This window comes from Pipistrellus hanaki, assembly GCF_964339955.1.
Source record: "Pipistrellus hanaki genome assembly, chromosome: 8".
NCBI lineage: Eukaryota > Metazoa > Chordata > Mammalia > Chiroptera > Vespertilionidae > Pipistrellus > Pipistrellus hanaki.
Genome location: NC_140510.1, coordinates 73,640,247 through 73,668,210, shown reverse-complemented (window position 1 = coordinate 73,668,210; position 27,964 = coordinate 73,640,247). Strand labels below are relative to the sequence as shown.

General features: G+C 39.5%; 2 protein-coding genes across 2 annotated transcripts; one reads left to right on the top strand and one right to left on the bottom strand.

Annotated features, from left to right (window-relative positions):
* The first annotated feature begins 432 nt into the window (after window positions 1-432).
* On the top strand, window positions 433-13,809 carry CLK1 (CDC like kinase 1). The gene is made up of 14 exons (XM_084893252.1): window positions 433-589; window positions 1,645-1,808; window positions 2,068-2,296; window positions 3,322-3,412; window positions 3,825-3,891; window positions 4,717-4,833; window positions 4,918-5,084; window positions 5,268-5,362; window positions 5,455-5,584; window positions 5,990-6,072; window positions 6,716-6,795; window positions 7,052-7,142; window positions 7,253-7,855; window positions 8,046-13,809. The coding sequence occupies exons 2-13, from the start codon at window positions 1,645-1,647 to the stop codon at window positions 7,394-7,396; spliced, it is 1,458 nt and encodes a 485-aa protein (XP_084749378.1). The 5' UTR covers window positions 433-589; the 3' UTR covers window positions 7,397-7,855; window positions 8,046-13,809.
* BZW1 (basic leucine zipper and W2 domains 1) lies at window positions 12,980-27,380 on the bottom strand. The gene is made up of 12 exons (XM_084893262.1): window positions 27,232-27,380; window positions 26,035-26,108; window positions 23,916-24,092; window positions 21,256-21,350; window positions 20,403-20,468; window positions 18,640-18,775; window positions 17,632-17,741; window positions 17,131-17,301; window positions 16,767-16,913; window positions 16,166-16,304; window positions 15,795-15,917; window positions 12,980-15,440 (listed from the first exon to the last, which is right to left on the bottom strand). Exons 2-12 carry the CDS (start codon window positions 26,096-26,098, stop codon window positions 15,409-15,411), a joined length of 1,260 nt encoding a protein of 419 aa, XP_084749388.1. The 5' UTR covers window positions 26,099-26,108; window positions 27,232-27,380; the 3' UTR covers window positions 12,980-15,408.
* Window positions 27,381-27,964: the final 584 nt, after the last annotated feature.

Sequence of the window (27,964 nt, the reverse complement as noted above, 5' to 3'; positions counted from 1 at the left end):
ACCCCACAACAGTCCTATTGGATTAGGTCCCACCCTAGGGACCTCACTGAACCTTAACTGCCTCTGTCAAGGTCCTACTTAACAGTCACATTCTGAGATAGTGGGGACTGACTTAAAATGATTAATTGGGAACACACTCCCCACTCAGCCCACACATAATGTGCACTAAACACACTTTTCCTCGTCTCCAGCGTTCACAAATACCATTTTAGTGAGCACAGACGAGTCTCTTCTCACTAATTCTTTTAGTGCTTCTCCATTGTCGGAAGAGGACCCTGGCCAACATGGCCGCCGTCGCAGCTTCCCCGGCCCCACAACTCCCCCGTCACCTGCAGCAGCGCCTCTCGCGCCTGCGCACACGGGGCCGCGCGCGCCCGCCTCCCCTCCTGCGCATGCGCCCCACCCCCGCGCACGCCCCGCCCGGCGGTGGGGGCGGGTCACGCTGTTGCGTCACCTGTGTTTTTCAGAAGAGTCCTGACGCGGCGGCTGTCAGCTCCATTTTGTTGTCGGAGCCCGTCCAGCCTGCAGGGCCTTCTCCGCTGTCGCGTTACAAGCTTTGTCCCCTTCGGCGTCGACTCTGGCCGGGACGGTAAGCGCTGGGGGAAGCGGGCTGGGCGTCGGGGCCCTGTTTCTGCGCCCCGCGAGCGCCTGGCGATGCCGTCCCACCCGCGCCCCTAGGCCGCCGCCCGCGGTCTCCTCCACGGCGAGCCTTTTCCCCCTCGCCCCGTCCGGCTCGGTCCAGGCTGTCGCCGCGAGTGTCTGCTGTAACCTCGACGCCCCAGACCCTGGCGGAGGATAGTGACCGTGTGTGCCAGGCGGGGGTGGGGCGGGCCGCGCCCTGACACCGCGGGCGCCATCTTGTCCGCAGCGGCCGTCGCCTCCCGCGCTGTAAGATGGCTGCGGCGGGCGGCGGGCGTCCGTCGCGGCGGGTGTTTACCTTGGATCGAAGTCAGCGATGCTTCTCTGCGGAGCTGTGCTGACAAAGACGGGGGGCGGAGGCCTGGGATGAGGCGATGTCCCTTGACGTCCAGTCGCTGCCCACGGGACTGGGGTGCCCCCTCAGTGTGGTCGGGGAACCCGAGGAGGGAGAAGGAATCCAGGGTTTGAGGGCGAGTGTGGTCCGGCATTTTGTGTGGGGAGTTTCTGCGCCCCGCTGGGAGCAGTTGGAGTGCGGAGACCTGGTGGAGTTCAGTGAGGGGTGTTCGTTGGAAACATCTGTGAAGGGAAGATGGCTTCCCCGCTCTCCGAACCGGATTGTGTAAGAAAAGCGATGGTGTAAGATGACTTTGTGGGAAGTGGCGCTCAGACTGGGTTTTGTCCTTTTGCTTTGCGGTGCCATCGTTGACTTAGGGCCTTTCCCTAGTTTGGGCGAGTTTTACCTCCTTTACAGAAGTTTTCAATAATAAATGATTCTGTTTCGAGAACATGTATAGTTGCTGGTGAGCTGGGGCCAGTCTGTGGGGGAGAATTACATAACGTGAACATGGGTGACGGTTCTGCTGGCAGGAAAGAGGGTGCGATTGTGCCAAAATCGATACACGGGGTCACAGCTAGAGTGAGGGTGCCAAGGAGAATCTTACTGAGCTGTTCGCTGCTGACCTGCTGTGTCCTATAAACAGCGGGGGGAACCTGTGCTTTACGCAGATGAGGCACTCGAAGAGGAGCTATTGTCCGGATTGGGAGGAGAAAGACTGGGAGTGTGCGAAATGGAGGAGCCGCAGCAGCAGCCGCAAGAGGGCGAGGCGGTCCCACAGCAGCGCCCGCGAGAGCAAGCGCTGCAAGTACGATCACGCTAAAACCTCGGATAGGTAAGGCGGAAGTGTGTGCCCGAGGATGAAAACACATTTCCATAGTTAGAGCCGGTGTCACTTCAATAAGTAATAATCATGCTTACCATTTCCTGTTTGCCCTGATGGCTTGTAATGCTTGTAAAATTGTGTGTGAGGGTGTGCTTTGGTTGGTGGGAGAAAACAAAATCTTACTGTCTTAAGGGATTTACTGAGAACTTGAGGATATTCGGTATTAGCCTGAAGCATTGAAAAAAAGTGTTTGTTTTTATTTTTCCAGTCATTATTTGGAAAGCAGGACCATAAATGAGAGAGATTATTACAGTCGGCGCTACATTGATGAATATAGAAATGACTACAGTCAAGGATGTGAATCTGGACATCGCCATAGGGACTATGAAAGCAGATACCAGAACCATAGTAGCAAGTCCTCTGGTAGGAGTGGACGAAGTAGCTATAAAAGCAAACACGGGATTCACCACAGCACCACACGTCACCGTTCACATGGGGTAGGAGCACTTTTAAAACGTTTGGAAGTTTTATTTCCCCTTGGAACAAGAAAACTTTAACTTGTGTTTGATCATTTGAGAAAGTTCTGTTTAAGATGAAGTTATCTCAATTTTTAACTTACAGGATCCTTTCTATTTGTGCATTGGATAGGAAATGCCCCAAGTACAGTGTATATTTAGTTACATAATAGGTTTTGTTAACTAGTTGGCAACTGTCATTTTCGAGAATAGTGGAGGGGATTTAATTTAGGTTAGTTTATTTCAATGATTGCAATAGATAGTCTGACAGATATTTCATGGTACTTCAAGAAATCTTATTTTTTTTAATAAATTGAAGCCTTACCACAGAAGTAGACTAGGCTTTTTATTTTTGTCTGATGAGGATTAGATGTAACTGTTCTAGCAAAGCATTCTCTAATTTTTTTCCCCTCACTAAGCCCACCATTTAACAGATGTGAACATTATGGAATGTGTATTAATTTGGAGATCAGCTCAGATGGCGTTTAAAGTGTCATGGTGTTATTCTTGTATACCAAAATAAATTTTTCCCCCCACAATTAGGACTTTTAATTTTATTTACTATCTTAATGGTTTGTTTTCTTAGATTAGTAAAGAATTCTTATTTTGGCCACAGTCTACTTTAACAAGTAAAAATTACATTCTACGATTTTGCAACAGTAAATTGGGACACTATAGAAACTTAAAATTATGTTTCAGTGAATGCTACAACTAAGCATTTTTTTTTTAAAGAAAACAATTGTGTTATGTTTTGTTGCCTTGCCACTTTGAGTATCTTATCTGAAAATCTGTTCCTTGCCATGTTTTTCTCCTGTTAACATAAACTATGTGCCCTGTGAATTTCTGGGGACTGAATTTGAAATTGCTCCTGCCAACCGTTTGTGGCCTGGCGTGTATCTGAATGCCTGAATATCTCCCCGCTGAATGAATTTCGTATTCTGCCCTGAATTCACTCGGGTATATTGATTGGCTGGATGATCTTGGTGCCGCCCACTTGACGTTTCCAGAAGAGTCACCGAAGGAAAAGATCCAGGAGTGTAGAGGATGATGAGGAGGGTCACCTGATCTGTCAGAGTGGAGACGTACTAAGTGCAAGATGTATAGAATATTTTTCAACACTTATTAACTTTTCAGATAACATATCTATATATAGATTAAGATTTTAGGGATTTGGAAATCTTTTTTCTCTCTTTCTGTTTTTTGTTTTGTTTTGTTTGTTTTTTTTCCCATTTCTTTTGGTGGTGGGGGAGGGAATTGCATTTTTGCTTTCTTTAGAAATTTAATGTTTGTTATGTAGAACTTCCAAAACAGTAAATCAAGTTAAATGAAATTAGCTTTAAGACTGAAATTAGACCTAAAAATAGTTACATGTTTTTTGACAGTGTTGACCAATAAAATAGTAATAAGGGAATGTGTAGCATCAACTAGAATAATCTGCATTTATAGCATTTATTATGATAAGCAAAATGTTTTCACTTCTTGGTGTGACAGATTTATTTTTCTCTTTTAGATGAAATTGTTGACACTTTAGGTGAAGGAGCTTTTGGAAAAGTTGTGGAGTGCATTGATCATAAAGTGTAAGTTTCCCATCCTTGGATTGTACTTGGAGTGATCGATGGAATAGAAAATATATTTAGCCTTGGCCAGTGTTGCTCAGTTGGTTGAGCATTGGCCCATGTATCAAGAGGTCATGGATTCAGTTCCCAGTCAGGGCACATGCCCAAGTTTTGGGTTCAGTCCCCAGTAGGGGACATGGAGGAAGCAGCTGAATGAAGTGTCTCGAAAAAAGAAAGAAAAAAAAATCAACTTGTCTTTTAAAAGAAAATATATATAGCTTTAGAATATATATTTTGAGAATATATAATATGAGTTAGATACATCTTTACCCTTTCTTTACCTTGGGTTTTCTACTTGTCTGTAGGAAACTCCCAGTAAAAGATAGTAGCTGTTTTCATTTTTATATATTTTAAAATATCTTATTGATTTCAGAGAGGAAGGAGGGGAGAGAGAGAGATAGAAACATCAATGATGAGAGAGAATCTTCAATCAGCTGCCTCCTGGGATGGAGCCCACACCCTGGGCATGTGCCCTTGACCTGAGACCTTTCAGTCCGAAGGCTGACGCTCTTATCCACTGAACCAAACCAGCTAGGGTTGTTTTTATTTTTAAGTAGTAGTAATTAATAGTATATGCAGCCTCTAATTTCAGTTTTAAGTTGAGAACTGATTTTAAGGAAAATAGTATTTTCTTGTCTCACGAGGCACTACTATGGCCATCTTTTTTTTTTCTTTTTCCTAGTTGCTTACATTGTTATAATTAAAAGATAAAGTAGAAGTGTACAGTTAGTGATAAAAAGTGCAGTAAAATATTATTTTTTATAACTTGGATTTTTCTCTTAACAGGGGAGGTAGACATGTAGCGGTAAAAATAGTTAAAAATGTGGATAGATACTGTGAAGCTGCCCGCTCAGAAATACAAGTGCTGGAACACTTAAATACAACAGATCCCAACAGTACATTGTAAGTGACAATATATAACTTAGAAAATGGCCCTGGGTAGATTTTAAGACGATTATAACTAAGTTATTTTTCATGTGTTTGTAGCCGCTGTGTCCAGATGTTGGAATGGTTTGAGCATCGTGGTCACATTTGCATTGTATTTGAATTACTAGGACTTAGTACTTATGATTTTATTAAAGAAAATGGTTTTCTGCCATTTCGAATGGATCATATCAGGAAGATGGCATATCAGATATGCAAGTCTGTGAATTGTAAGTACCTTAATTTTTTAAGGAGGGTAGTGGGTTTTAGTCCCGGGTGGTTGCCTAGCAGATTATTGAATGTTGCCACTTCTTCAGAATGTGACAAAGACATTAGAGAGGTGTGTTCTTTGTTGGTTGGGGCTTTGTGTTTTGATTTGTAGAGTACAGCTGCTCTTTGTGTTTCATTCTCAGTTTTGCACAGTAATAAGTTGACTCATACCGACTTAAAGCCTGAAAACATTTTATTTGTGCAGTCTGACTACACGGAGGCATATAATCCCAAAATGGTAAGTCTCCAATGTATTAAAACTTCATAGTTCTAAATGAATGTTTTATGCCTTATTAATATGCCTTCTTAACCATTATTTATGGTTTTTAGAAACGTGATGAACGTACTTTAATAAATCCAGATATTAAAGTTGTAGACTTTGGAAGTGCAACATATGATGATGAACATCACAGTACATTGGTGTCTACCAGACATTATAGGGCTCCTGAAGTCATTTTAGGTAAGCATTTAATTGTGCTTTGGAACCTTTATCATACTGAAACTGATTTTAAATTTTACTTGTAGTTTAAAAACATATTTAATGCCTGTTATGTCCCAGATACTTTTGCTTGTCCAGTCAGTCTTTATATGGCATAGTTTGCCCATTTTACAGGTTAAGAAATTGATGCTCAGAAAAAAAAGAACAAAAATCCCCCCTCTCCCCAATCACTAGTTCCAAGAGCCTGATTTAAGACTTGAAACTAGTATCTCCAGAGTCCTTTTACATACTATCCTATTATATTAATCTTGGAGTAAGTCATTGCTTTAGGAAATTTTCTACCTCAAACATCAACTTGTGCACATTTAAAAAGTTTTTAAGTAGCATTGAAGATATTTTTCCCTAACAGTTTGCTTTGTCTTACAGCCTTAGGATGGTCCCAACCATGTGATGTCTGGAGTATAGGATGTATTCTTATTGAATATTACCTTGGCTTTACGGTATTTCCAGTAAGTGCTTTCTATAAGAAAAGTGCCTATTTACATGAATGAACACTAACTCATATATTTGTTTCCGTAGTTTTAAACCCCCCCCCCCCCCATTATAGTCTATTAGTTGTAGATAAATATAAAGAAATAAACATGGTACTCTGATTCTGTTGGGCATTTTATAATTTATGATTTTATTTAAAATACTTTTTTAAAAAATATATATATTTTTATTGATTTTTTACAGAGAGGAAGGGAGAGAGATAGAGAGCTAGAACATCGATGACAGAGAAACATCGACCAGCTGCCTCTTGCACACCCCCTACCGGGGATGTGCCTGCAACCAACGTACATGCCCCTGACCGGAATCGAACCTGGGACCTTTCAGTCCGCAGACCGACGCTCTACCACTGAGCCAAACCGGTTTCGGCTAAAATACTTTTTAATTTATTAAACTTGCTGAATTAGGGGAATCTTTGTTGATCTTGTTCTGTAAGTCTTATTTTTTTTATTTTCTTTCAGTTGTAACTTGCTAAAAGTAGGCCTTTTTTGGTGATTCAGTTCTTCCTTATGTCTAAATCATGGAGGGACTAGAAATGTAGCAGCTATGTTAAATGAGAATGTGCAAGTTCAGGTAGTTAACAAGTTTTATTTATTATTTTAGACACATGATAGTAAGGAGCACCTAGCAATGATGGAAAGGATTCTTGGACCTTTACCAAAACATATGATACAGAAAACCAGGTATGTTTTAAGAGTTAAATCCCTTCCTTAGTACCAGTTGGTCACTGTCCTAATTAGAACTATAAAACAGTAATGCTTTTTCACTTAAGTAGCTGATGATTACTTTGCTGGGATCTCTAGGCTGTTTTTTGGAATCTGCGGAAAATGCTAGTCTAATCTATAAATGCATAATTAATGACTAAACAAATCACTATTATATTGATAGAAGTTTAAACTTTCATTGTCAATATAAACATGGATATTGATTTACTCTTAGGAAACGTAAATATTTCCATCATGATCGATTGGACTGGGATGAACACAGTTCTGCCGGCAGATACGTTTCAAGGCGTTGTAAACCTCTAAAGGTAAGCCTGGGTCATTGCTTAAGTGATCTTTGAGTTTCCCCTTTTTATGGTGGAGAACTAAAGTATAAGTGGTAGTAGGAAAAGCTGTTGACTATTTCTTTTCCTTGCAGGAATTTATGCTTTCTCAGGATGCTGAACATGAGCTTCTCTTTGACCTCATTCAGAAAATGTTGGAGTATGAGCCAACTAAAAGGATTACTCTCAAAGAAGCCTTAAAACATCCTTTCTTTTATCCCCTAAAAAAAACTACATAGATCTCTAATTGCACAGTGAAAGAAGAGATTTTATAGACTGTATCAGTCTAATTAAGTTATTTTGTACAGCTTTTGTAAATTTCTTAAACTTTTGTATTGCCTTGTTTATTTTGTTTGGATAGTTCAATTTGTTAAGTGCATAGTTAAGTAATGAACATCTTTTTCAATGATTTCTGTATAAAATGATTCAGAATAAAATTTTTTCTGTTTATGAAGTTTATATAAATCTGGACAAATTGTTTTTAGCGCCATTTTTCTGCTTCTTGTCACTTTAAAGAATGGACATGTTTCTTCTATGGGAGGTTTCCTTCAGTTTTGGAAATATTTAGCTTCGTTTTTATTTTAGTGAATGCCAGCACTGGGACTTAACACCTTTTCTAAATCAAGTTACATGGGGTGTTGAACATACTATATAATATAGATGCTGTACAATTTGCTTAATCAAGATCATCCCAATAAGTTTAACCCTTTGCACTCCGCTGTCCCCTCTCAGGGGACATCGGAATTCTAGCATATCACTCGATGTCTCCTCTCAAGGGACATTGCAGTTTATTAGTGATTATGGGGAATTGAGTTAATTCAACGCACGTTTCCGCCGTTAGCGTCGAGTAGCTGGTAGCCAATGTCCAGAATGGTTCGGAGTGCAAAGGGTTAATAAAAAAGTAAAAAGGATATAAAGATCTAAAGACAAGATTATGTTCTCCCTTATATTCCTGTTCAGATTTAATATTGCTGCTTTCCTATCTCCCCTGAATGGGGTTTTGCAAATGGTTTAAGGTCCCGTGCTCCTTCAGAACATAACAGAAGTTTCCAAATCTTTTACAGCCAAGTCTGAATTGTCAAGTCATTATAGTAAGTCAGATTTTTGTCCATGGTTTTAAGACGGTATTTAGATTAATAGCAAAATTAAGGTGCAGAGGTTTCTGATATACCTCCTGCTCCACCACTCATGGGTAATCATTATCACCATCCATCACCAGAGGGTTTATTGCTGTAATAGATGAATCTGTGTTGATAAAGTCACCCTAAGCCTATAGATTACCTTCTGGCTTATTTTTGCTGCTGTTCATTATATTTGCTTGGATAGTTCTCGTAGATAAGTTTCAAGGAAATGTAATGTATAATGATGCGTCATCATAGAAAACAGCATGTTTACTGCTCAATAAGCTGTTTCTCCTCTAACTCTCAACTTCTAGTAACTAATCTTTTTTTACTATTGTCCAGTTTTGCCTTTTCCAAAACGTCATGTAGTTGGAATCACAAAGTACATAGCCTTTTCAGATGGGCTTTCACTTAAAGCAGCATTTTTCAACCAGTGTGCATGTGGCAAGAATTTTTAAAACATGCAATACCTGCCTGGCTGGTGTGCCTCTGGTTGAGCTTTGACCTATGCCCAGGTTGCAGGCTGGATCCCCAGTAAGAGTGGGTGTGCAGAGGAAACAGCCAATCAATGATTCTTACCAATAAAAGAACTATACAGCTATGAAGAGTTGGATTTTAAATGCCCATTATTTTAAGTCAGCAGTTTTCAGCCCTTATCTCATGACAAAAACTTAAAGAGGCCTAGGCACAAATGATGTGGCCTGGAGGGAATTACCAGCTGTGGGAGCCCCCACTGATCCTGCATAGCCAAACGGCTGCTGAATGAGGAAGTTGGTTTGAGCCGCTTTTTTGGGGTAATGTCTTGGGTAAAGACGTGTTCTGTGTCCTGGAGGAACCTGGCGGAGAGCTTTGCACCCAAAGCCACTCGGTGAATGTCCTTGATGTGTGATGCCAGGTCGGTGACACCATCGGGGAAGTTCAGGGAAGCCGTTCTCCAGGATCCTCAGCCAGCAGGACAGCCTCCTTGGTGGGAGGGGGGATTTGGGAAGTTCAGTCACGTCCCCTCTTGCCATCTGCCTATGCCAGCTCCCTGTGCTCTTTCTAGGGTCTCGATCCTCAGGTATTTGATAGCTGTAGAGACTCGGCCTCACCTTGGGCCTGCCAGTGGCTGTTCCCACAACAGCAGCAGCCACTTTCCCGGTCAGCCAAGCAGTGCCCCCACTGGGAGTGCACTGATCATCAGGGGGCAGCTCCTGCGTTGAGCATCTGCCCCCTGGTGGTCAATGCGCATCATAGTGACTGGTTGGTTGTTTTTTGATGAACTTTTATATGTCTAGATAACTGAAATTACTTTGTGATACACCCAAAAATATTTTTTGCTTATCTGAAAAAAAGATATAATTGATTCATTTACGCCAGACAGCTATTGTGTTGGCTGTCAGTTTTTTAATCTAAGGGTATTGCATGTTTTGTATTTGATAATACACATCTCACTTTTCTCCTTCAGGTGTTTGCTAATTTCAGCAATGCCTCCTCTGGCTACAATTACTTAAAATTGCCACAATCCCTCTTGACAACCCTATGCATATGCATCTTTTTCTATAAGAACTTATTTTTATGCAACTCTGGTACTCGGTAAATAATGTGGTGGATCACTTTTTTGGAGCAGAGCTCTTAAGGAGAGATCCATATAGAAAACCCAGGAAAGATTGCATAGGCAGAGGAAGCAGTTAACTGTCCCTGAGGCAACAGCAAGACCAGTGTAGTTGAAGTTGCATGGGTGTTACAGATGAGGTTAGAGAGCCAGGATCTAGATTATGTAGGGTTTTGCAGATTATAGATTTTGTTTTGCATGAGAGTAAATTCCTAGTAGTTTCCACATGGTGACAAGAATGGTTGCTTGCAGCCCCTTGTTCCAATAGGAAATTGCCTCTTTCAGTTATAGGGTTCCTAGAAGTTAGGGTATCTTGGTTTTGCTTCAAAAGCCTCCAGGAGGTGGGAGGGAGCAGAGGTGACAGGGATAGACAAATATTGGCCATAAGGTAACAGTTGAAACTGGGTGATGGGTCAATGAAAAAAAAAAATTTTTTTTTTTTTGCAATAAATCTTTTTAAAAAGCTATTGGCTAGAGGGTGTATTTCATTACATGCTGACTGGCATGCCTTACCTCTCTAAGATTACTCTAGCTAGTGCTGGCCACCTGAATTAGGGTAGTGATACTGGAGGGGTTATTTTGGAGTTTAGAATGGGCAGGACTTGACCTGTTAAATGTGAAAGATGAAAGAAAAGGGACCTGAAGCTCTCTGGAGGAGAGATGGCATTACTATTTTATGAACTGAAATGCTGGCATTTTCTGAACATGTACATGTTTGGTTATGTTTGAAGTACATGTGAGCCAACCAAGCAAAACTGGTCTGGAGAAAAAAAGTCTGGACCCTTTGATGGTACTACAAGGATTTAGCTTTAACAAACTCAAGCACTTAAGGATTACTATTGTAACATACAATTATCACCAATGCAAGTTACTGCTTCTCTTTACATGGACAGTCTCATGAGATTTTATTCAATCTCAAAGATAGACAAAAAGCTATTTTAGTTAAAATATAGCAATATGATGACTAGCTTGGATGCCTACTTGAGGTGGTTCAGAATGCCAAGAACTACCTGGATTATCAGCTATAGTTTCCTCCATTCTTCAGACTTTGCCATGCCAATATCCGGGTGCTCCTAACTAGAATGAAAATGAGGTGGTATTTACAGAGAAGCTATTTTATTCTTAAGATGCCAGAGAATGTGTAGATCATCTTTTTGAACTAGAGGTTTCAGTCTATAAATGGGATTACTTATTACCTCTTAAGTTAACAAATTTATAAAAAAATGGTTTAAAACAATTTTCTTTTTAAATGGTTATACTGACTGGAAATTCCCTGAAATGGACCAGCTCAATTATGAGAACTCTGTAGCACCCAAATTCATTCTATACATTTTATGCACAACTTCCAAAGCTGCACCAATACAATAAACAATATTCACGGAGATACTGGTCTGCATAGCAAAGGATTCAATAGGTCTTTTTTTTTTTTTTAACCAGTCTCCTCTAGAGCATTAAAGAAGGCACCACAAGCACCCAAGTTATTTTATTTCAGAGGAGAAACACACACCAATGATGAGAGATCACTGATCCATTGATCGGTTGCCTCTGCACACCGCTACCCTGGCACTGGAGCTGAGGCCTACAACCAGGCATGGGCCCTGACCTGGAATTGAGTCATGATTACCTGGCTTATAGGTCTACATTCAACCACCGAGCTACATGGCTCAGGCCTTAAAATTTTTTTTTTAAAAAAATACTTTTATTTCATAGAAAGGAGAAACATCAATGATATTGATAGGCTGCCTCCTGCATGCCCCCTTGGGGATCAAGCCCACAACCCTGGTGTGTGCCCTTGATTGGAATCGGACCTGGGACCCTTCACAGGCCAACACTATCCACTGAGCCAAACCGACCAGGGCCTAAAAGGTTTTTTTTTAAATTGATTTTGAGAGGGAGGAAAACATTGTGAGCAAAACATCAAACTGCTGCCTCTGCATGCCCCCTAAGGAGATCAAACCTACAATACTGGCACATACCCAGATTGGGAATTGAACAGGCAACCTTTTGGTGTCTGGATGATGCCAGAGTCACACTGGCCATATCAACTAAGGTTCTTAAGAGTTACTAAATTGACAGTGATTGAGTGCATTGGTAAACTGTCCTCGTCCTTTTTAAAATTCATTGTAATTGCACTGGAAAATTAAGATGACTGGACCTGATATGACTCCTAATTACCCAGTTAAATGGGAAGAGGGGTGGGGGAGAAAAGGAGTTTAGAAGCCTTTCTGATTCAACCAAGTTTCATATAATTATGCATAGGATTGTGTTCAGGTACAAATTCACCGCAATTCGTTTTCTCGACAGAAGCCAATTATAAATTATTTTGAAGTCAAAAGTACTGATTAAAGCCTACTGAACAACTAGATCTTTAAACTTCAGGACTCAGCAGGATGAATAGGTTAACTTGCATATACTAGGGAACTAATAGCTTATATATTAAAAAAATCATAGCGAGGCATTTAGCGTAATTCTCACAAATTATTAACTTATTTTATATGGCACCTGTAAACAGCATCCTAGGGAAATTTGTACCAAGGCAATTTAGTAGCCTAAACAATAATGTACACTAACACTCTGATAATGTTACATTTAAAGCCCAGTAGTTGTGCCAGTTACTGTAAGCAACCTCAGTGACAGATGCATCAGTTAAATACCAGTTAATATTTAAATACCACTCACCAGTGTCTTGCCCAACAACTTAAAATCACTCTAGAATTTTGATTTTTATGGTTTAAAAGGAACCCAAATAGCTCTCCCATACATTTACAATCAAGGAAGAGTATTTTAAGACACCAAAGCCAATGGGAAATGACTTGTCTGATATCTATGGTGTGCTTCTGTTAAAAAAAAATGGTGACTGGTAGGAATCAAATTTTCTCTATTTTCTAATAACCCTTGAGAAAAAAAAATATTGCTTCAGGATATGAATCTTCATGAAGATATGTCTGCCAATGCAAATGTCTATCTCTAGGTCCTCTCTTACTTTAAAATAAGATGTATTAGGTACAGATTCTCATTGAGGGCCATGTCATTCCCAAATAGTATGAAAAAAACAAACAAACCTGTATTCTTTTAATGTATAAAGCAGGTACAATACACATACAAGCTTATCTGTAATAAAATTTATTGGGGTGCTATAAGAAAACTCTAAAAAGGCTTCCCGGAGGAGGGCGATGAGCTTTGAGAAACACTGAATTAGAAGTCGTGTCTCAGTCACATGCATTTTCTCTTATCACCATCATTATGCTGTGTCAAAGTATCCTTGGTGTTTTGGGATATTTGGAATTTTCACAAGAACAGCATAATAAATATCTCTAGGACAATACTCCAGAATAAGATTTAAAAACTTATGATCAGCTCTAAACACATTTAATTATGGCATCTAAGAGACTTATCCTCTGAAATGGAAACCAAGTTAGGAAAATCAACATTTACCCAATCATACAAGTACAGTTTTAACATCTATATTAAGAATTACATATTTGAGGCCATAGGTTGGCACTGGCAATTGAGTTCCAAAATTACCATTTAGAATTCTAAAAGAATATCTGCAGTCTTTTCAGAAAGCATTCCCTTTTTTTATACTGTTACAGGTGATACCCATTTACTATAATATTGTAAGTAAACACTACTTTGTCATTATGAAGAAAGAAAACTGATCAAAGATCACAATGTAGTTCTGTAAGACTACACATTCACTATACACAGTATATAATAGAACAGGGTACACTTTGAACGGTAGTAACATGCAATAATTTGGTTATAGAAATGTTATGTAGTTTCTGCTACATCACAATTCTTTGTAGGTGTTTATAGTTTGGGAGCTATAAGGGTCAAAGAGCAATTATTTAATGCTTACATAGTAGAAATGCCTGAAGGTATAACATACAGTTACCACTGGACATTAGCATGGAACTTACAAAAGAGAAAAAATAAAGACTGACCTATATAACCTAAGGATAAGGATTGACTTTATTTTTTTAAAAAGTCTTAAGGACTACAAATTACAAAGCAAAAGCAAATCACTACGTAGAAACCTAGTGAATACATTTTGCCTGTGCACGAAAATTTTATTAAAGTTACTCATTTAACAATTTCACCCCATTCACAATGGTATCAGATATAATAATGTTCTTCTTAAGGTAACTATACACCTTCATTTCAAATTATACTACATATTCCCTCCAGATGAATTGTTAAACACCAAATTCTTGGCTCATAAAAATGGCACCTTTGAAAGGGGCAATTTCCACTCAGTCTCTGGTGGCATTATTGCAAGCTAGTTTCTTTCAACAATCAAAACTTCCAAAATCTTCACTTTCAAGGTGAAGTCTTTCCAACCAAAAAGTGTGGTCACATTTTGTTTTCTACTGATTACATATGTAGATGGGTGGCATTAGATGAAAATGAAAGTGAATTGGATAGAAAAGATGTTTGGCTCATGGCAATTAAAAAAATATAAAAAGGCAACTAGGGTATGTTAATAGCCAAATGCTTGAGTCATTAATTCGTGAATATTAATTAGTTAGGAGAATGAGGGTGGTCCTATCATTACACTCCATTCTTTACATAAAATACTCTAAACCAATAGGAAATGAGTTAAAGTATAGTCCCAACACGCTGGCACTTATTTTCAACAACTTACTGGGTTTAGTACAATCGCTTCATTACTCACACTATTTCATGAGTCCTTTCCTAACATTCGAAGTGAATGACAAGTGTTAAATTTATTAAACGACAAGACTCTTCTAAGGTACAGTTGTAAATAGTATGACAATAATACCCATATGTTCTGCTTGAAAAGACAGAAACTGAATGCAGAAGTTTCTCAATGGGAAAAAGCTCATCTTTCTTCTTCCCACCACTTCTGCCACATAGTTTCCCAAAGACCTCACTTTCAAGCTTGTTCTCCACGGCTTCACTAAGGAATGAAAATCAGAGCAAACAACTGAGCTCAGACATATATGGAGCTAAAATTCAAGAAAATATTAACATGTAAGTAATGGTCCAAATACTCAAGATTCATGTTAATGAATTCAATTACTGGACATGAGATTTTTATAGATGAGGAGGGCTTTGGGTATACCAAATTATCACACAAATCATTGCTTTTTGAGACTTTGGATACTTTTACAGTTTAATTTGCAAACAGAATTTTTATAACAAATTATTTTTAACCAAATCATATCTTGAAAACTGTTTATATAGAAAACCCAGGAAAAAAGTGAACTGTTCATTGCGGAAGGCCTTAAATTACATCATTACAGTAGAAAATACAGGAGGTAGAAGGTAACTGAAAAGACTAATGCAACATTAGATTCAAATCTACAGCTCCTGCAGCTACTTAAAACATGGTCTTAGAAACTAAACCCAACATTTCCAGTAACCATAGAAACAGTTAAAATAAAATTTGCCATGAAAGCCCTTATATCATGCTTGATATAGGGAGGTAGGAAGATGTAAGAACCAGGACACATGAGACATGACATTTTATCTACAACTCCTGTTTGCTTTACTGAGGATGTAGTTTCAAAATTCAGTCACCTTCTTCAGCTTCAGACTCAGATTCTAGAAAAGGGGGGAAATGGAGTGAAGCATTATACACCAGAAAGCAAAAAGTTCCCTTTTATAACTGTGAAGTCTTTTATATAAGGGATATTAAGAAGTATTCATTTATAAATCTCAGATTTCATATTTATTAGACATTCTCAAAATTTTCAATTTCCTCCTAAGACAGTAGTACTAGGATCATTAGAATATTTTAATAATTAAAGTCTAGTTTTCCTCAGCTGCTTTTGAGTCAGTAAATCAACAGAAATCTCTACTTTAGGTACAAGACAGTATCTGAACAAGAGAGGCAGCATGTTGACACATTCTATGGCCACCCTTAACCAGTTCTTAGGCTTCTACCACAAGACTTACCTTCTTCAGCATTTTTGAGCCACTCCACAAATTTTTTCATTTGTTCAAGGAAGACACTTTTCCCCTTTGCAACATGTGCATCTTTGTACCACTTCAGAATGGGTTCCTCACTCAGGACTTCAGCTATAAAGAAGAGCGATCATTACATTTGGGGAGTTTTCAAACATGTCTCTATTGCAGCATTAGAACCTACCTAAGGTGAAAGAACGAAGAAAGGAAAGGGAAGAAAGGGAGGGAAGGGAAGAAAAGGAAAGGACTGTATTCAAAACATTCAACAAATTAAAAATAAATAAATAAAAGACCTAGCTACCCAGCCAGAGCTACATTCTTTATTAAAAACAAACTAAATATTTTGAAAATTTTTAAATTACCTTTGTAAAAAAGCACCACTATTTTCTGGAAGGCTTTCATGAAATGAATGTTATCATAGCAATACTCCTGAATCTTCAGTAACAGAGTCAGCTCAGACTGACCTTGAGTAGTAAAGGCAGCAAGGAGAGGGCTGTATTGCTTTTGAAGGGAAGTGAGAAAAGATTTAGTTACTCATTGTGCTAACCATCCATTATAAAATTTCTAAAACACAGAACTATCTTTTACAATCACTGTGAATTATATTCTATTTAGTGGAAATTATCTATGTCAAATACTGCATCAGGGATTCCAGGTAACTGTCAATAACAATGTTTACTATTTTAAAGGAAAAAGAAAAAAATTTCCAAAATTCCATAAAAACCAAACACCAAATTGCAGGCATAAGCTACTTTTAAACATATACTCGTTTTTAACCTGTGAACCAAACAAAATCCAGGCCAGGCTTTAAAAAAAGTCACATCAATAATTAATATGTTAGTTGTCTATTTACTGGCTGAATTATCCCCACGAACCAGATGTGACAAACTTAGAAAAGCACGGCAACAGTTCACTGTTCCAAATTTAACAGCAGAATGTTTTGTCCGGGCACAGATCTAATACCTTCAAGTGCTTGATGGCTTGCTCTGCTACAAGCTCCTCTTTTTTGTTCCATTCCACAGTGCTCATTACACTGGACCAGATTAATCCAACGACAACCGGTTCTGGGATGTTGTTTTTTTTCATCTCCTCCTTCACATACAAAATTATCTGCAAAAGAATCCAAATTTAGTCAGTATAAATGACATATATGTATACTCCATACACTCCCAAGTGTTGTAATTTCTGGGCCCAAGAAGGCACTAAACATAAAAAAGACCAAGCCAAAGCCCCGACGTAATCTTTACATTCTATAGCCATTAATTAAAGCCCGCTCCAGTGAAACACTTCAGCCATGTAAAGACAGTTTAAACAAAAAATATCTTACATCCTTAAATGGATCACCACGGGACATCTGCTCTTGAAGCTCTTTCTGGAGTTCTTTCCGAGCTCCTATGGTTTGCTGATTCCGAACATATTCTGAAAGCTCTTTTAAGCCTGCCTCAGTGAAATACTTTGTGAAGTGTTCAACACTTTGTTTATTGGCAGGAAAAAGTTCCTGAAAGAAGTTAGTCTAGTTAGATTATCTTTAAATCAGGTTAATAAAACGCTTAACAGATTACAAATGACAAAATTCCTCATTACACTTTCCTGGCCAGAATGGCAAAAAAGAAAGAAAGAAGGTACTCCAGCTGGTGTGATTCAGTGGTTGAGCATCAACCTATGAACCAGGAGATCATGGTTTAATCCCTGATCAGGACACATGTCCTGGTTGTGAGCCTGATCCCCAGTAGGAGGGAAGCAGAAGGGCACCCGATCAATGATTCTCATCATGAATGCTTTTATCCCTCTCCCTTCCTCTCTTAAAATCAATAAAGAAGCTACAAACCATCAGTCTGTTATCCATGCTGACTCTCCGAAGACTTGAAGCTACTGCATTGATGTCTTTTTCATTTATCCATGATTTAAAGAGCTTTACAGCAAAAGCTGCTGAAACCCCTGTAGAAAAGAGCACAGTTAGCAGAACCGCCTTTCTGGACTCAACCTTCCCATTTCCCCCTCCACAGTTAAATCACACAGGACTACTCATTTTATCCCCACTTACTCCTGAACTTCCCTCTGCTACTGCTTACCATTTAACCCCAATTTCTCTAGTCTACCATTTGCTGGTTGTGTATTCTTACTCAAGTTAAACTGTTTTCTAATGTGTAAAACGAGGGTGAACAGTTCTTACAATTGTCAGGGTTGCTGTGAAAATTTAAATAAAGCACGTTAAGTAATGAGTACTCTGGCCAATGTGGCTCAGTTGGTTTTAGCATCATCCCATTCACTAAAAGGTGTGGGTTTAAGTCCCCATCAGGGCACATATGAAAGGCAAACAACTAATGTTTCTTTCTCTCTATCTCTCCCTAGAAATTGATAAAAACATACTTGGGTAAAGATTAAAATTATTAAAAAATAAAAAATAGTACTCTTAAAGAAAAAAGTTAGCTTTGTTACTATAAAGAATAATTTACCTATGGAGATCAATATAAGGGGCTTATTTTCCTTTTCAGCTTGACAATGGCATTTTCTCTTAAAGATGATCCCAAGACTCCCAATTGGAATTAATCTCATGGGTTACCATGGAATTAAAATCCTTTTACTTTATAATCACATTGTATCTGGACCCTGGATATTTGCTGTATACCTAAATTAAGCCATTAACCCTGAAGCCAAAAGTATATAATAATGTCTAATGAATCTGAATCAACCTATTAAATTTAAGGATAGTGAAAAAGATAATAAAAATTCAAATCTAAATAAACCCTTAAGTTTTATAGCAGTCCATCTTTCATGCTCTTATCTACCCTACCCTCAGCCAACTAAAAACTAACCTTTACTAAAGGTAAATTACCTTCTTTAACCAAATTCTCATTATAAAGGCTATTAAGAATGGATGCATTAAGTGTTCCATTAGCCAGAAGAACACCAGTCAACATAGCCAGCTTGTTCCTCTCCGACTCCGAAAAACCCTTTAAGAACAGCAGCAGCTATAAAAATAAATAGTTATAGGTTAAAAGAGCAACTATATAAAGAGAAGCAGTAAAGCATACTATACTGGTTACAACTATGGTCTCTGGAGTACCATCCATGTTTGTGTGCCAGATATAATATATACTAGAGGCCCGGTACACGCGATTCATGCATTGGGGGTAGGGTATGTTCCCCTCAGCTTGGCCTTCTTGCAGTCCAGAACCCCTTGGGGGATGTCCACAAGCCAGCAGTCACACATCCTGCAGTCTGGGTACTGTCCACCTGCAGTGGAGGCGGGAGAAGCTCCTGCCATCGCTACTACACTCACCAACCATGAGCCCAGCTTCTGGCTGAGTGGTATTGCCCCTGTGCAAGCGCACTGGCCACCAGAGGGCAGCTCCTGTGTTGAGGTCTGTCCCCCTGGTGGTCAGTGTGTAATATAGCTACTGGTAGGGTCCACCTTTCGATTTACATATTATGCTTTTATTATATAGGATTATATAGGATATAGGATTAGCCGAGTGATCGTAGGCAAATTAATGTTTGTGCCTCAGTTTCTTCATATGTAAAATGTGGATTAAACTTGATCATAGGGTTTTTGTAAATATTAAATGAGTTTAATTAGAATAGTGCCAGATACTTGGTAAATGTTACCAAAAACATTACCACATATTCTGTGCACCTATACATATAGTATATAATAAGACTCAAACAGCAAGTAAGCTAAATTTCCCTTCCTCAATGTATTTAGTTCTAATCCTCTATTGTCTATCTTTTGAACAAACCCCACTTTGATTTTTAGTCTTCTGATACTTATTTGGACACAGAGCTAAGGAACAGTGTATCACAAATTAAACTAAATGATTACCCCAAAACTACATTTCAGAAACAACCTATCTAAATATATAAAATGATCTCAAATCTAAACAGTATAGAGGTTTCAAAAAAAATAAATACAGAACATATGATCCAGCAATCCCACTTCTGATATTTATCTTAAGAAACCCAAAACACTAATTCAAAAAGATATATGCATTCCTATGTTCACTGCAGCATTTATTTACAGTAGCTAAGGTATGGAACCAACCCAAGTGCCCATCAACAGACAAGTGGATGAAAAAAAGCTGTGGATAGAGCATTGGCTCATGGTCAGGTTCGAACTGGTCAAGGGCATGTACCTCAGTACAGACTCTCTCCCTCCTACCTTTCACTCCCCCTCTAAAAAAAAAAAAAAAAAAAAAAAAAAAAAATCAATGGAAAAATGTCCTTGAGTAAGGATTAACAACAAAAAACTGCGGTGCATATATACTTGACCATGAAAAAGAACAAAACCTTACTATGGATGAATCTAGAGAATATTATGCTAAATGAAATAACTCAGACAAAGAAAGGAAAATGCCATGATTTCACTTATATGGGGAAATATAGAAAAATAAATGAACAAACAAAATAGAAACAAACTCAAGGAGAACCAAACTGACGGTCACCAGATGGAATGGGGACTGGTGAAAAGGGGAAGTAATTAACAAGTACAAACGACAGTTACATTTAAAACGATCTGAAACTTGTGGCTGAATTAGGACGTAACACTCCCCCCTTTGACCTCAACCTTCTATTTCCTACAAAACATATTGCTCTTCATACCTTTTTCACTTCATCTTCAAAACCTTTCTCCAGGTATTTGTAGCGCCTGATTAACTTGTTAAAAACCTATGAAGAATTAATAGTAAAGAAATTAAATAATTTAAGTCCAATGATAAACTCATATATACAGATTTCAGATTTCTAAAAAGATCTAGGTCAGGGCCCTGAGATCTCTGATAGTTTCTCTGGAACAGCAAAGAAGTGCACCTTCCCCTAGGCATGTTTACAAGCTGTTTAAACTTGCTTGCAAAGAGTTTGTCAACTTCCAAACACTGCAATGTTCCCATGCAATGCCGTTAACACTTGAATAGCACCCCACAATAAATCTGTATTGCCAAATATTAAAGCAAAGACTGTTGCTCACATACAAGTCATTTACCTATTTATAAGATATACTAACTAGTTCTTCTTCCCTAATGACAGAGATAACAAAATCTGTTATATACACTTGAATTCTTGGCTTACAGTAATGAAAGCGTAACTATGTATTAAACATTTAAATGAGATTTTTATTGTTAAGCTAATCTGCCTCATTCACTTTTTAAAAACTCATATGCAGAATGACTCAATGATAGAAATTATGACAGGAACTGATTTTCCGTTTCATTTTGACTTAAAAAATGGGTTCATTTCAGAGGGACAGTGAAAAGAAGGGCTAATTCAATCTTTTCCTTGTTTGCTTCAACACATTTTGAAGTTTCTAATTCATCATATTTCACAAGAACATTCACTTTAAACCTTCAACTCAAATTCCTTCAATCTTCTATTGCAACCTCTTAAAAGATGTTTCCTTAAACATTAGTCATATAGATAATGGTAAGTAACCAAAATTATTATGTAAAGTTTCACTTACCTGAGCAAATGCTTGCATGGTCTCTAGGTCTTCTTGTGCTGCAAACACACAGACATCTGTACGCATCATGTCATCTGCCAGTGTACCACCTGGGGCTAAGGAACATTTTACAAAAAATTTATAGTGACCTTCATTTAAATGAGTACCATTTTAATTTCACTTTTTGCGGGGATTTTCATCTCTATATATAAAAGGCTAAGTGACTGGCCATACGTTCCTCCTACCAGCCAGGACATATGACACACATTGGCAATTTAAAAAATAAACATTGACTTGTGCATGCACAATACAGATAAAACTCTCGGAATGGATATTGTTGAATATGACTCGTAATGATCTATTATTTAAACTACCTTTGGAAATAGTATATCTATGGATAATATCTAAACATGCGATTTTTTTTGTCCTAAAAATGAGCATGTTCAATGAAATTTTGGATATACTCAATGGAGATTTTCACACCTATTTTGAGCAATGATTTCATCGATTCAACAGATGATGCTGAAAATCAAAAATTTTCCCATTGAATTTCTTAAGAGTACTCAGAGAATGCCATGTCATAAATTAAAATCGAAAGTAGGTGCAATCACCATGCTACTGAGAAATCTAAATAGTAAACGGGGTCTTTGTAATGGTACTAGATTATCAAAAGATTGACTCTTAACATAATTGAAGCTGAAGTATTAACAGGACCTGCAGAAAAAGTAGTTGTTCTGATTCTAAGAATTGATTTGTCCCACCTGACACTGGCCCCCCATTTAAATTAATTCGAAGACAGTTTCCCGTGATGCCAGCATTTGCAATGACTATTAGTAAATCACAGAGACAAACTCTAGTCAGAGTAGGAATATTCCTACCTGAACCCATTTTGGACATGGCCGGTTATATGTTGCTTTCTCAAAATGTGACATTAAAATTAAAGTTGTAAATACTTCATTATAAGGGAAATTAGTCAAGCACTCTGGGAAGTGTTCTTACTCTTAATATGGTATACAGGGAGATATTAGAGTAAGTTTGATAAATTTATCAGTCGTTTTTTATAATGTTTTTATATCATGTTTTTGTCTTTATATGTCTGTTATTGTATTAATAAAATTATATATTATTTTCATATATATTTTACTAATTTTCTTTCATCTTTGATACTTCGATTATAGAGAATGGGTGAATAGCAATATTAAAACATTTCTTCTAATTAATTTCCTTTCAATGTGCACAAATCCATTCATCCGGCCACTAGTTATGATAAAATTCTAACATGATTTAAAAGTAAGTAAATTTCTCAGCAGGAACACGGCTAAGCTGATCCAATATGTGTGAATAAAGCGAAGCAGTTTACAGAAAGAGCCAACATTAGTAACTCACTCAATGAAACCTGCTGCATTAACCAATAATAGCGCCAAATCTATCACTCCAAGTGGCGATGTTCAAAGGTGGTTTTGATATATAATTTTACATAAACTCATAAGTTAGAAACTTTATTTTTAGATACATTTGTAAGTATTTATGGATAAAATGTCTGAATATTTAAAAATATGAAATTGATAGGATATAAACAGAATAAGACTGTTCATAATTATTTAATCAGAAATTCATACTATTCTCTCTAGGATATGCTTGAAAATTTTCTTGGTAAATGTTCTAAAAATAATTCTATAAAAAGACTTCTTGATAGCAATTTTATGAGTGGTAAATAGATATAATTATAGTCCCTACTACAAACTGGTAATACAATGAAAGAAATATTCATTTGACTAGGCAAGAGAATGTATGAATGTTAAGTTTCTGGTTCCACCACTGAGCAATTGTTTGATTGCATGTAAGTCTCTGACGCCTTCCTAAGCATCCATTCTGCACGTATACAAATGGAGTTCTGATTCTGTCAGCTTGGCCATTTATTACCATGAAAACATTTTGAAATACATTAAAGAGCTATGGAAATACCATCATCATTTGAAGATATGTAATTAAGTAGCACAATCTGTTAAGGTATCCTGAGATGTTGAGGGTGGATGTGTAAGTTAAAGCAGTACCATGCAACAAAAATATGTGAGCCACATAATGTAATTTCAAATCTTCTATTAGCCATATTAAAAATAAAGGGTGAAATTAATTTTAATACACTGTAACCCAGCATATCAAAATAGTTTTGAATATGCCAGTATTCAAATTATTGATGAAATCTAAGTTTTTAAAACCCAACGTCTATTTTACACTTTTAGCACATCTCAATTTGGACAGTCACATATACTTTGTAGCTAATGTACTAAAGCATATAGGACTAACGGCTTTTAAATATAGAAGTATTTCATTAGACAGAACAAGAGGAAAAGTTTTCCAACCTGTTCAAACACATATGGGGGGGGGGGGCAGCTGAGAGGAGGGAGAGAATCACTGATTGGGGGTCTTGTAGAGTTTTGGGTTATCAGAAAAGTTATCCCCAAATGTTATAATTCTGTAATACACTTTAAGTATAAAGCTAGCAGAGCAAGGCAATCTGCTAACTTGCTACAGTCTGGGAGTTAGAAGTGGAAAAATCCTAAGGGGGTTAAAAAAACCCCAAAGCCACCCCAATTTCATGGGCTTGTCAAACAGTTTATATTCTGAATTCTAACAATCTTCTCCATACAGCACACTTCCCGCAAAACCCAGACTCTTACCCAGCATTCCCCCGGCCACCAGAATGTCAAAGAGTGTTTCTGCATATCGGCGGTAATCAAGTTTTGCTCCAGAAGCATCAAGAAACTTTGCTACTGCTTCCAAATCAGAACCAGTTTCACTTAAGCCTTGAATAATACAGTCTTGAAACTGAGTAGGGTCAAACCTCTCTTTTTCATCTAAGGAGAAAGAAAACCCCAGTTAGCTTTAAAAGGCTTACCAAAATGCCATGAAATCACCACCTTAGGAAGTTATAATCACGGAATAAGACATCCACCACTATGTCATTTATATCAACAGCTGGAAAAAAATGAATGTAAGCTAGATTACCCAAGACCTGGAATGCTAGCAAATAAACAGAAGACTAAACACACATCCTGTACAATTTTTCCCTTTGCTATAACCCAAGGCAGGTGCCTAGGCTCAGAGTTGTGTAGCTTTTCTTCCACTATTTTTTCCCATGAGTCGCAGTAAGCTAAATGAGGTAGTGTGTTTCTATTGCCAGGGAACAATTTCTATTTGAAAAGTTCTTCCATTGCCCCTGGCCTTTTTGAAATGTAGGGCATCCTCTAAAAATTTCCTGAGTGAAATTTTGTCCAAACACTGGAGCTGTTCTTTTTTCTTTAAATGTCCATAATACTTTGTATGCTTTAAAAAAAAACCTCACTCCTTTGGTACTTATTAAGATCCAATATTATGATAGAAACTACACTAGCTCCCTTGCTTCATCCTTACGACCACCTTTTTTGTTCCAACTATTCAGAAGGACAGTTGAAGCCCCAAGAAGTTCAAGACTAGTAGCTAAGAGCAAGGATCTTGATCTTGAGTCAAATCACCTGATATAAATCCTGACCATCATTTAACTGTCTGAGCAACTAGCCTCATATTTTATGTGTAAATTTTCCTATTGTAAATGGTAATTAAGACTAGTGCCTATCTCATTAAAGCTGTTGTGAATATTAAATGATATTAAGATAGAAAGCACTCAGAACAGTGCCCTGGTTACATATGTAGCTTTCATTGAATTGTTATCACACAATCCATGATAGGGTTTGATTTCTCTATCTAGGTTAGAAGCTGCCTTAACTTTCACACAGAATGAGAGTGACCACTCCTTGTTTGTCCAAGACCCACACATTAAGAATTAGGAGAGCATGAGAGATCTCAATCCGGAAGCAGGAAGTAACATCTCTTCCTGATGTTAATAAAATTATTTATATAAAGGTGAATGCCAGTAATCCACATACTCTTCCCTATTATTGCTAAATTGCTCTGGTTTCCAACTTCTGTTTCTCCTCTTGAGAAAATCTACTGACTTAAATGTAAACGAATCTGCAAAGACTAGAATCAAATCAGTCTGATCTCCCCATTACAAGGGGACAAACTATAACTACAGAATTACAAAACATTCAGAATATATATTTCAAAACGTCTCTATTCAGATCAGAAAAACAACTTATAACTAGATGAACCAGGTAGTTCTTCCTTTTCCCAAAATCTACTATAAAATAAAGTTGACATGTGCTTTTGAGCAATAATGAAGGGAAAATATTAAGCCCAATATAAAATATATCTGAGACCACATCTCATTTAACTTTGCATCACCAGTATATAATAATGCTTTGCTACAAAATTCAGTATTCATCTAAGAGCCCACTAATATAAAGTAGTTGGTATAATTTTAGTACTTTTCTTATTAGCCCTGGGAGAAATATTTAATTTCAAAAAAAAAAAAAAAAAATTACAATATAAAAAAATTACAATGTTAATAACTGTTCCATAATTAACTTCCATGGGTCAAATCTGATTTTGCTCTCACCAATCTTCACAACCTTTTGGTGAAATTAGTGATCACATCAGGAGCTCTCTTTTTATAAATGAACCTTTTCCCTCAAACAAAAATGTGCTTAAATGAAATTTGCCATTAAAAACTCAGCCCATACTTCTCTAATAAATAACTTAGAAATACTAAGGGTATCTGAAATAGTCAACTAGAAATTCACGTTCCTTTCTCTATTTTCTCTTACGGTTTAATACTGAGCAACTGTCACCTAGAGGAACCAAAGTATAAAAGTTATTCTGGAGGCCTGAATAAAGACATTTTTAAAACAAATCATTTACCTCTTTTTCTGGTTTTAAAACGCTGGCCTGATAGCGTTGGCTTTTGCTGCTTTTGATTATTCATAAAAGACACCCTAGGGGAAGAAAAACAAGGCCGTAAACACAGTGCCGTCACATTCATTTTTTTAAAAACCAAGCATTAAACCTTAGTCTACTCACAAGTAAAACAAATTGACCCCTCACGTTCAGCCTTGACAGTATACCGGGTCAGGCAAAAACAATCACCTTCACTTTAATGAACTATTATAACCTCACATCTTGCCATTTCTCCCTTCAAGAAGAAGCCCTTTGAAGATGGAAGGGGAAGGACACTTTAGGTGGCCACAGCGCCAGGGGTTGGTGGAAAATCACCCACCAGACACACACCACACTGGTGTCTTCCTCGTCCCTCTAAATTCGCCGACAACCTTCCACTACCAAACTAACAGATTACCGACTGGTGAGTCAACGTGTAGGGCACGGCCAAAAAGGCGGATCCCCGCGGGAGGACCCTGCCCTCACGCCGTACCAGCGACCGCAGCGACCGGAGCGACCGTCGCAAAAGTAACTGACAGTGGGCCGAGCTCCCGGGCCCCACGATCCAAGCCTCCTCGAGGGCACGGGTCTCCCCACCCACGCCCTTCCCGCCCCGGGTGCCCTGGGCCTCGGGGGGCTGCTGCCGGGGCCGCTCCGGGCCCCGCCACCCCGTCTCCACTGACCCGGTCGCCGGCGTGGACGGCCGCCGCGCCGAGCGGACCGACGGCGCCGAGGCGCTGCGCGCCGGGGGCCCCGCCGCCCCGTACATCCGCCCGCCCTCCAGCGACAGCGGCTGCGGGGGAGGCGGCCGCAGTGGTGGTGGCGGCTCCTCCGCCCCGCCCGCCGGAACCCCCAACGCGCACATCACCCAACAGAGGCCGCGGCGCTTTGTTACCCAGGCCGGGCCGGGCCGGGCCGGAGGGGGCTGGCTGCCCCGCCACGGCCTCCGCCTCGGGCGCCGCGACGCCCTCCCCGGGATCCCCTCCGGCTCCCGGATGAGACGGCGGCCCGGGCCCTCCGATACTGGCTCCGGCCCGGCCGGGCCCGGCCTCGTGTGGCGGCCTCCGCCTGGGCCCCTCCGAGCCGGGCCGCAGAGCGCCCGCCGCTGCCGCCCTCGCTCCCCTACCCGCCGACGAGGGGCCGCCACCGACCCCGGGAGGGCGGGAGGGCGCCGGTCCTCACCGAATTTAAGGCGAAGAGAAAAGGGCCAGAAATTCCAGATGTGGCGACAACTGCGGCGGTCTGACGGTCTCTTCTCGGCGACCGGAACTAACGCGAGGAGGAGGAGGAGGAGGAGGAGGAAGGAGGAGGAGGAGAAGGAAGCGGTGCCGCCCCGCCCACCGCTCTTCTATCGCGAGATTTCGCCGCGCGCCTCGCCCCGCCCCTCTCCGGCGTGGCGGCCCCGCCTTTTCTATAGCTAGGGGCTCGGGAGGGGAGAATAGGGAGGGGAAGAACGGAGCGTTTCCGAGCCTTTTTTTTTTTTTTTTTTTTTTTTTAATCTTGTTCTTGAGTTCCCGGACACTGATCCTGGACTAGCCTATCGTTCTCTCGCCGCGTCGTTATCCGTTTTCTTAGTCTTAGCACATGGAGGGGCTGGGAGAAGAGAAGGTCCCCCATCACCCCAGGCAGTCTCGAGGAAGTTGGGCTCTGACGCCCCCATCCTTTCTCGTCGACCCGCTCCTGTCACCGGAAGTCGAAGCCGGGGTGGGCTGTGAGGGCCCTTAACGGGTGGGCGCTAGGTTTGCCGGGCCTGGCTTCCGCTCAGGCTGTGCTAAGTCCAAAGCGGGCTGCCCTAGGCCCTAGGCTGCTGGTTGGGGTGGGTCGTGCACTACCCCCAGGAGCGAGGAAGGCCGGCTGAGGGTTGGGAGAAATCCTGCCCTGGGACTGTTGTCCCCACTCCCGGCCATGGTCTCTG

Excerpts from the sequence above, each read along its gene's own strand:
- BZW1 (XM_084893262.1), bottom strand. The coding sequence starts at position 26,098 with ATGAATAATCAAAAGCAGCAAAAGCCAACGCTATCAGGCCAGCGTTTT. Across the intron at positions 21,351-23,915 it reads GGTGGCCGGGGGAATGCTGG|CCCCAGGTGGTACACTGGCA; the intron begins GTAAGAGTCTGG and ends AATGTTCCTTAG. Across the intron at positions 16,305-16,766 it reads AAGCCATCAAGCACTTGAAG|CAATACAGCCCTCTCCTTGC; the intron begins GTATTAGATCTG and ends TCCCTTCAAAAG.
- CLK1 (XM_084893252.1), top strand. The coding sequence starts at position 1,645 with ATGAGGCACTCGAAGAGGAGCTATTGTCCGGATTGGGAGGAGAAAGAC. Across the intron at positions 1,809-2,067 it reads CACGCTAAAACCTCGGATAG|TCATTATTTGGAAAGCAGGA; the intron begins GTAAGGCGGAAG and ends TTATTTTTCCAG. Across the intron at positions 6,796-7,051 it reads CATATGATACAGAAAACCAG|GAAACGTAAATATTTCCATC; the intron begins GTATGTTTTAAG and ends ATTTACTCTTAG.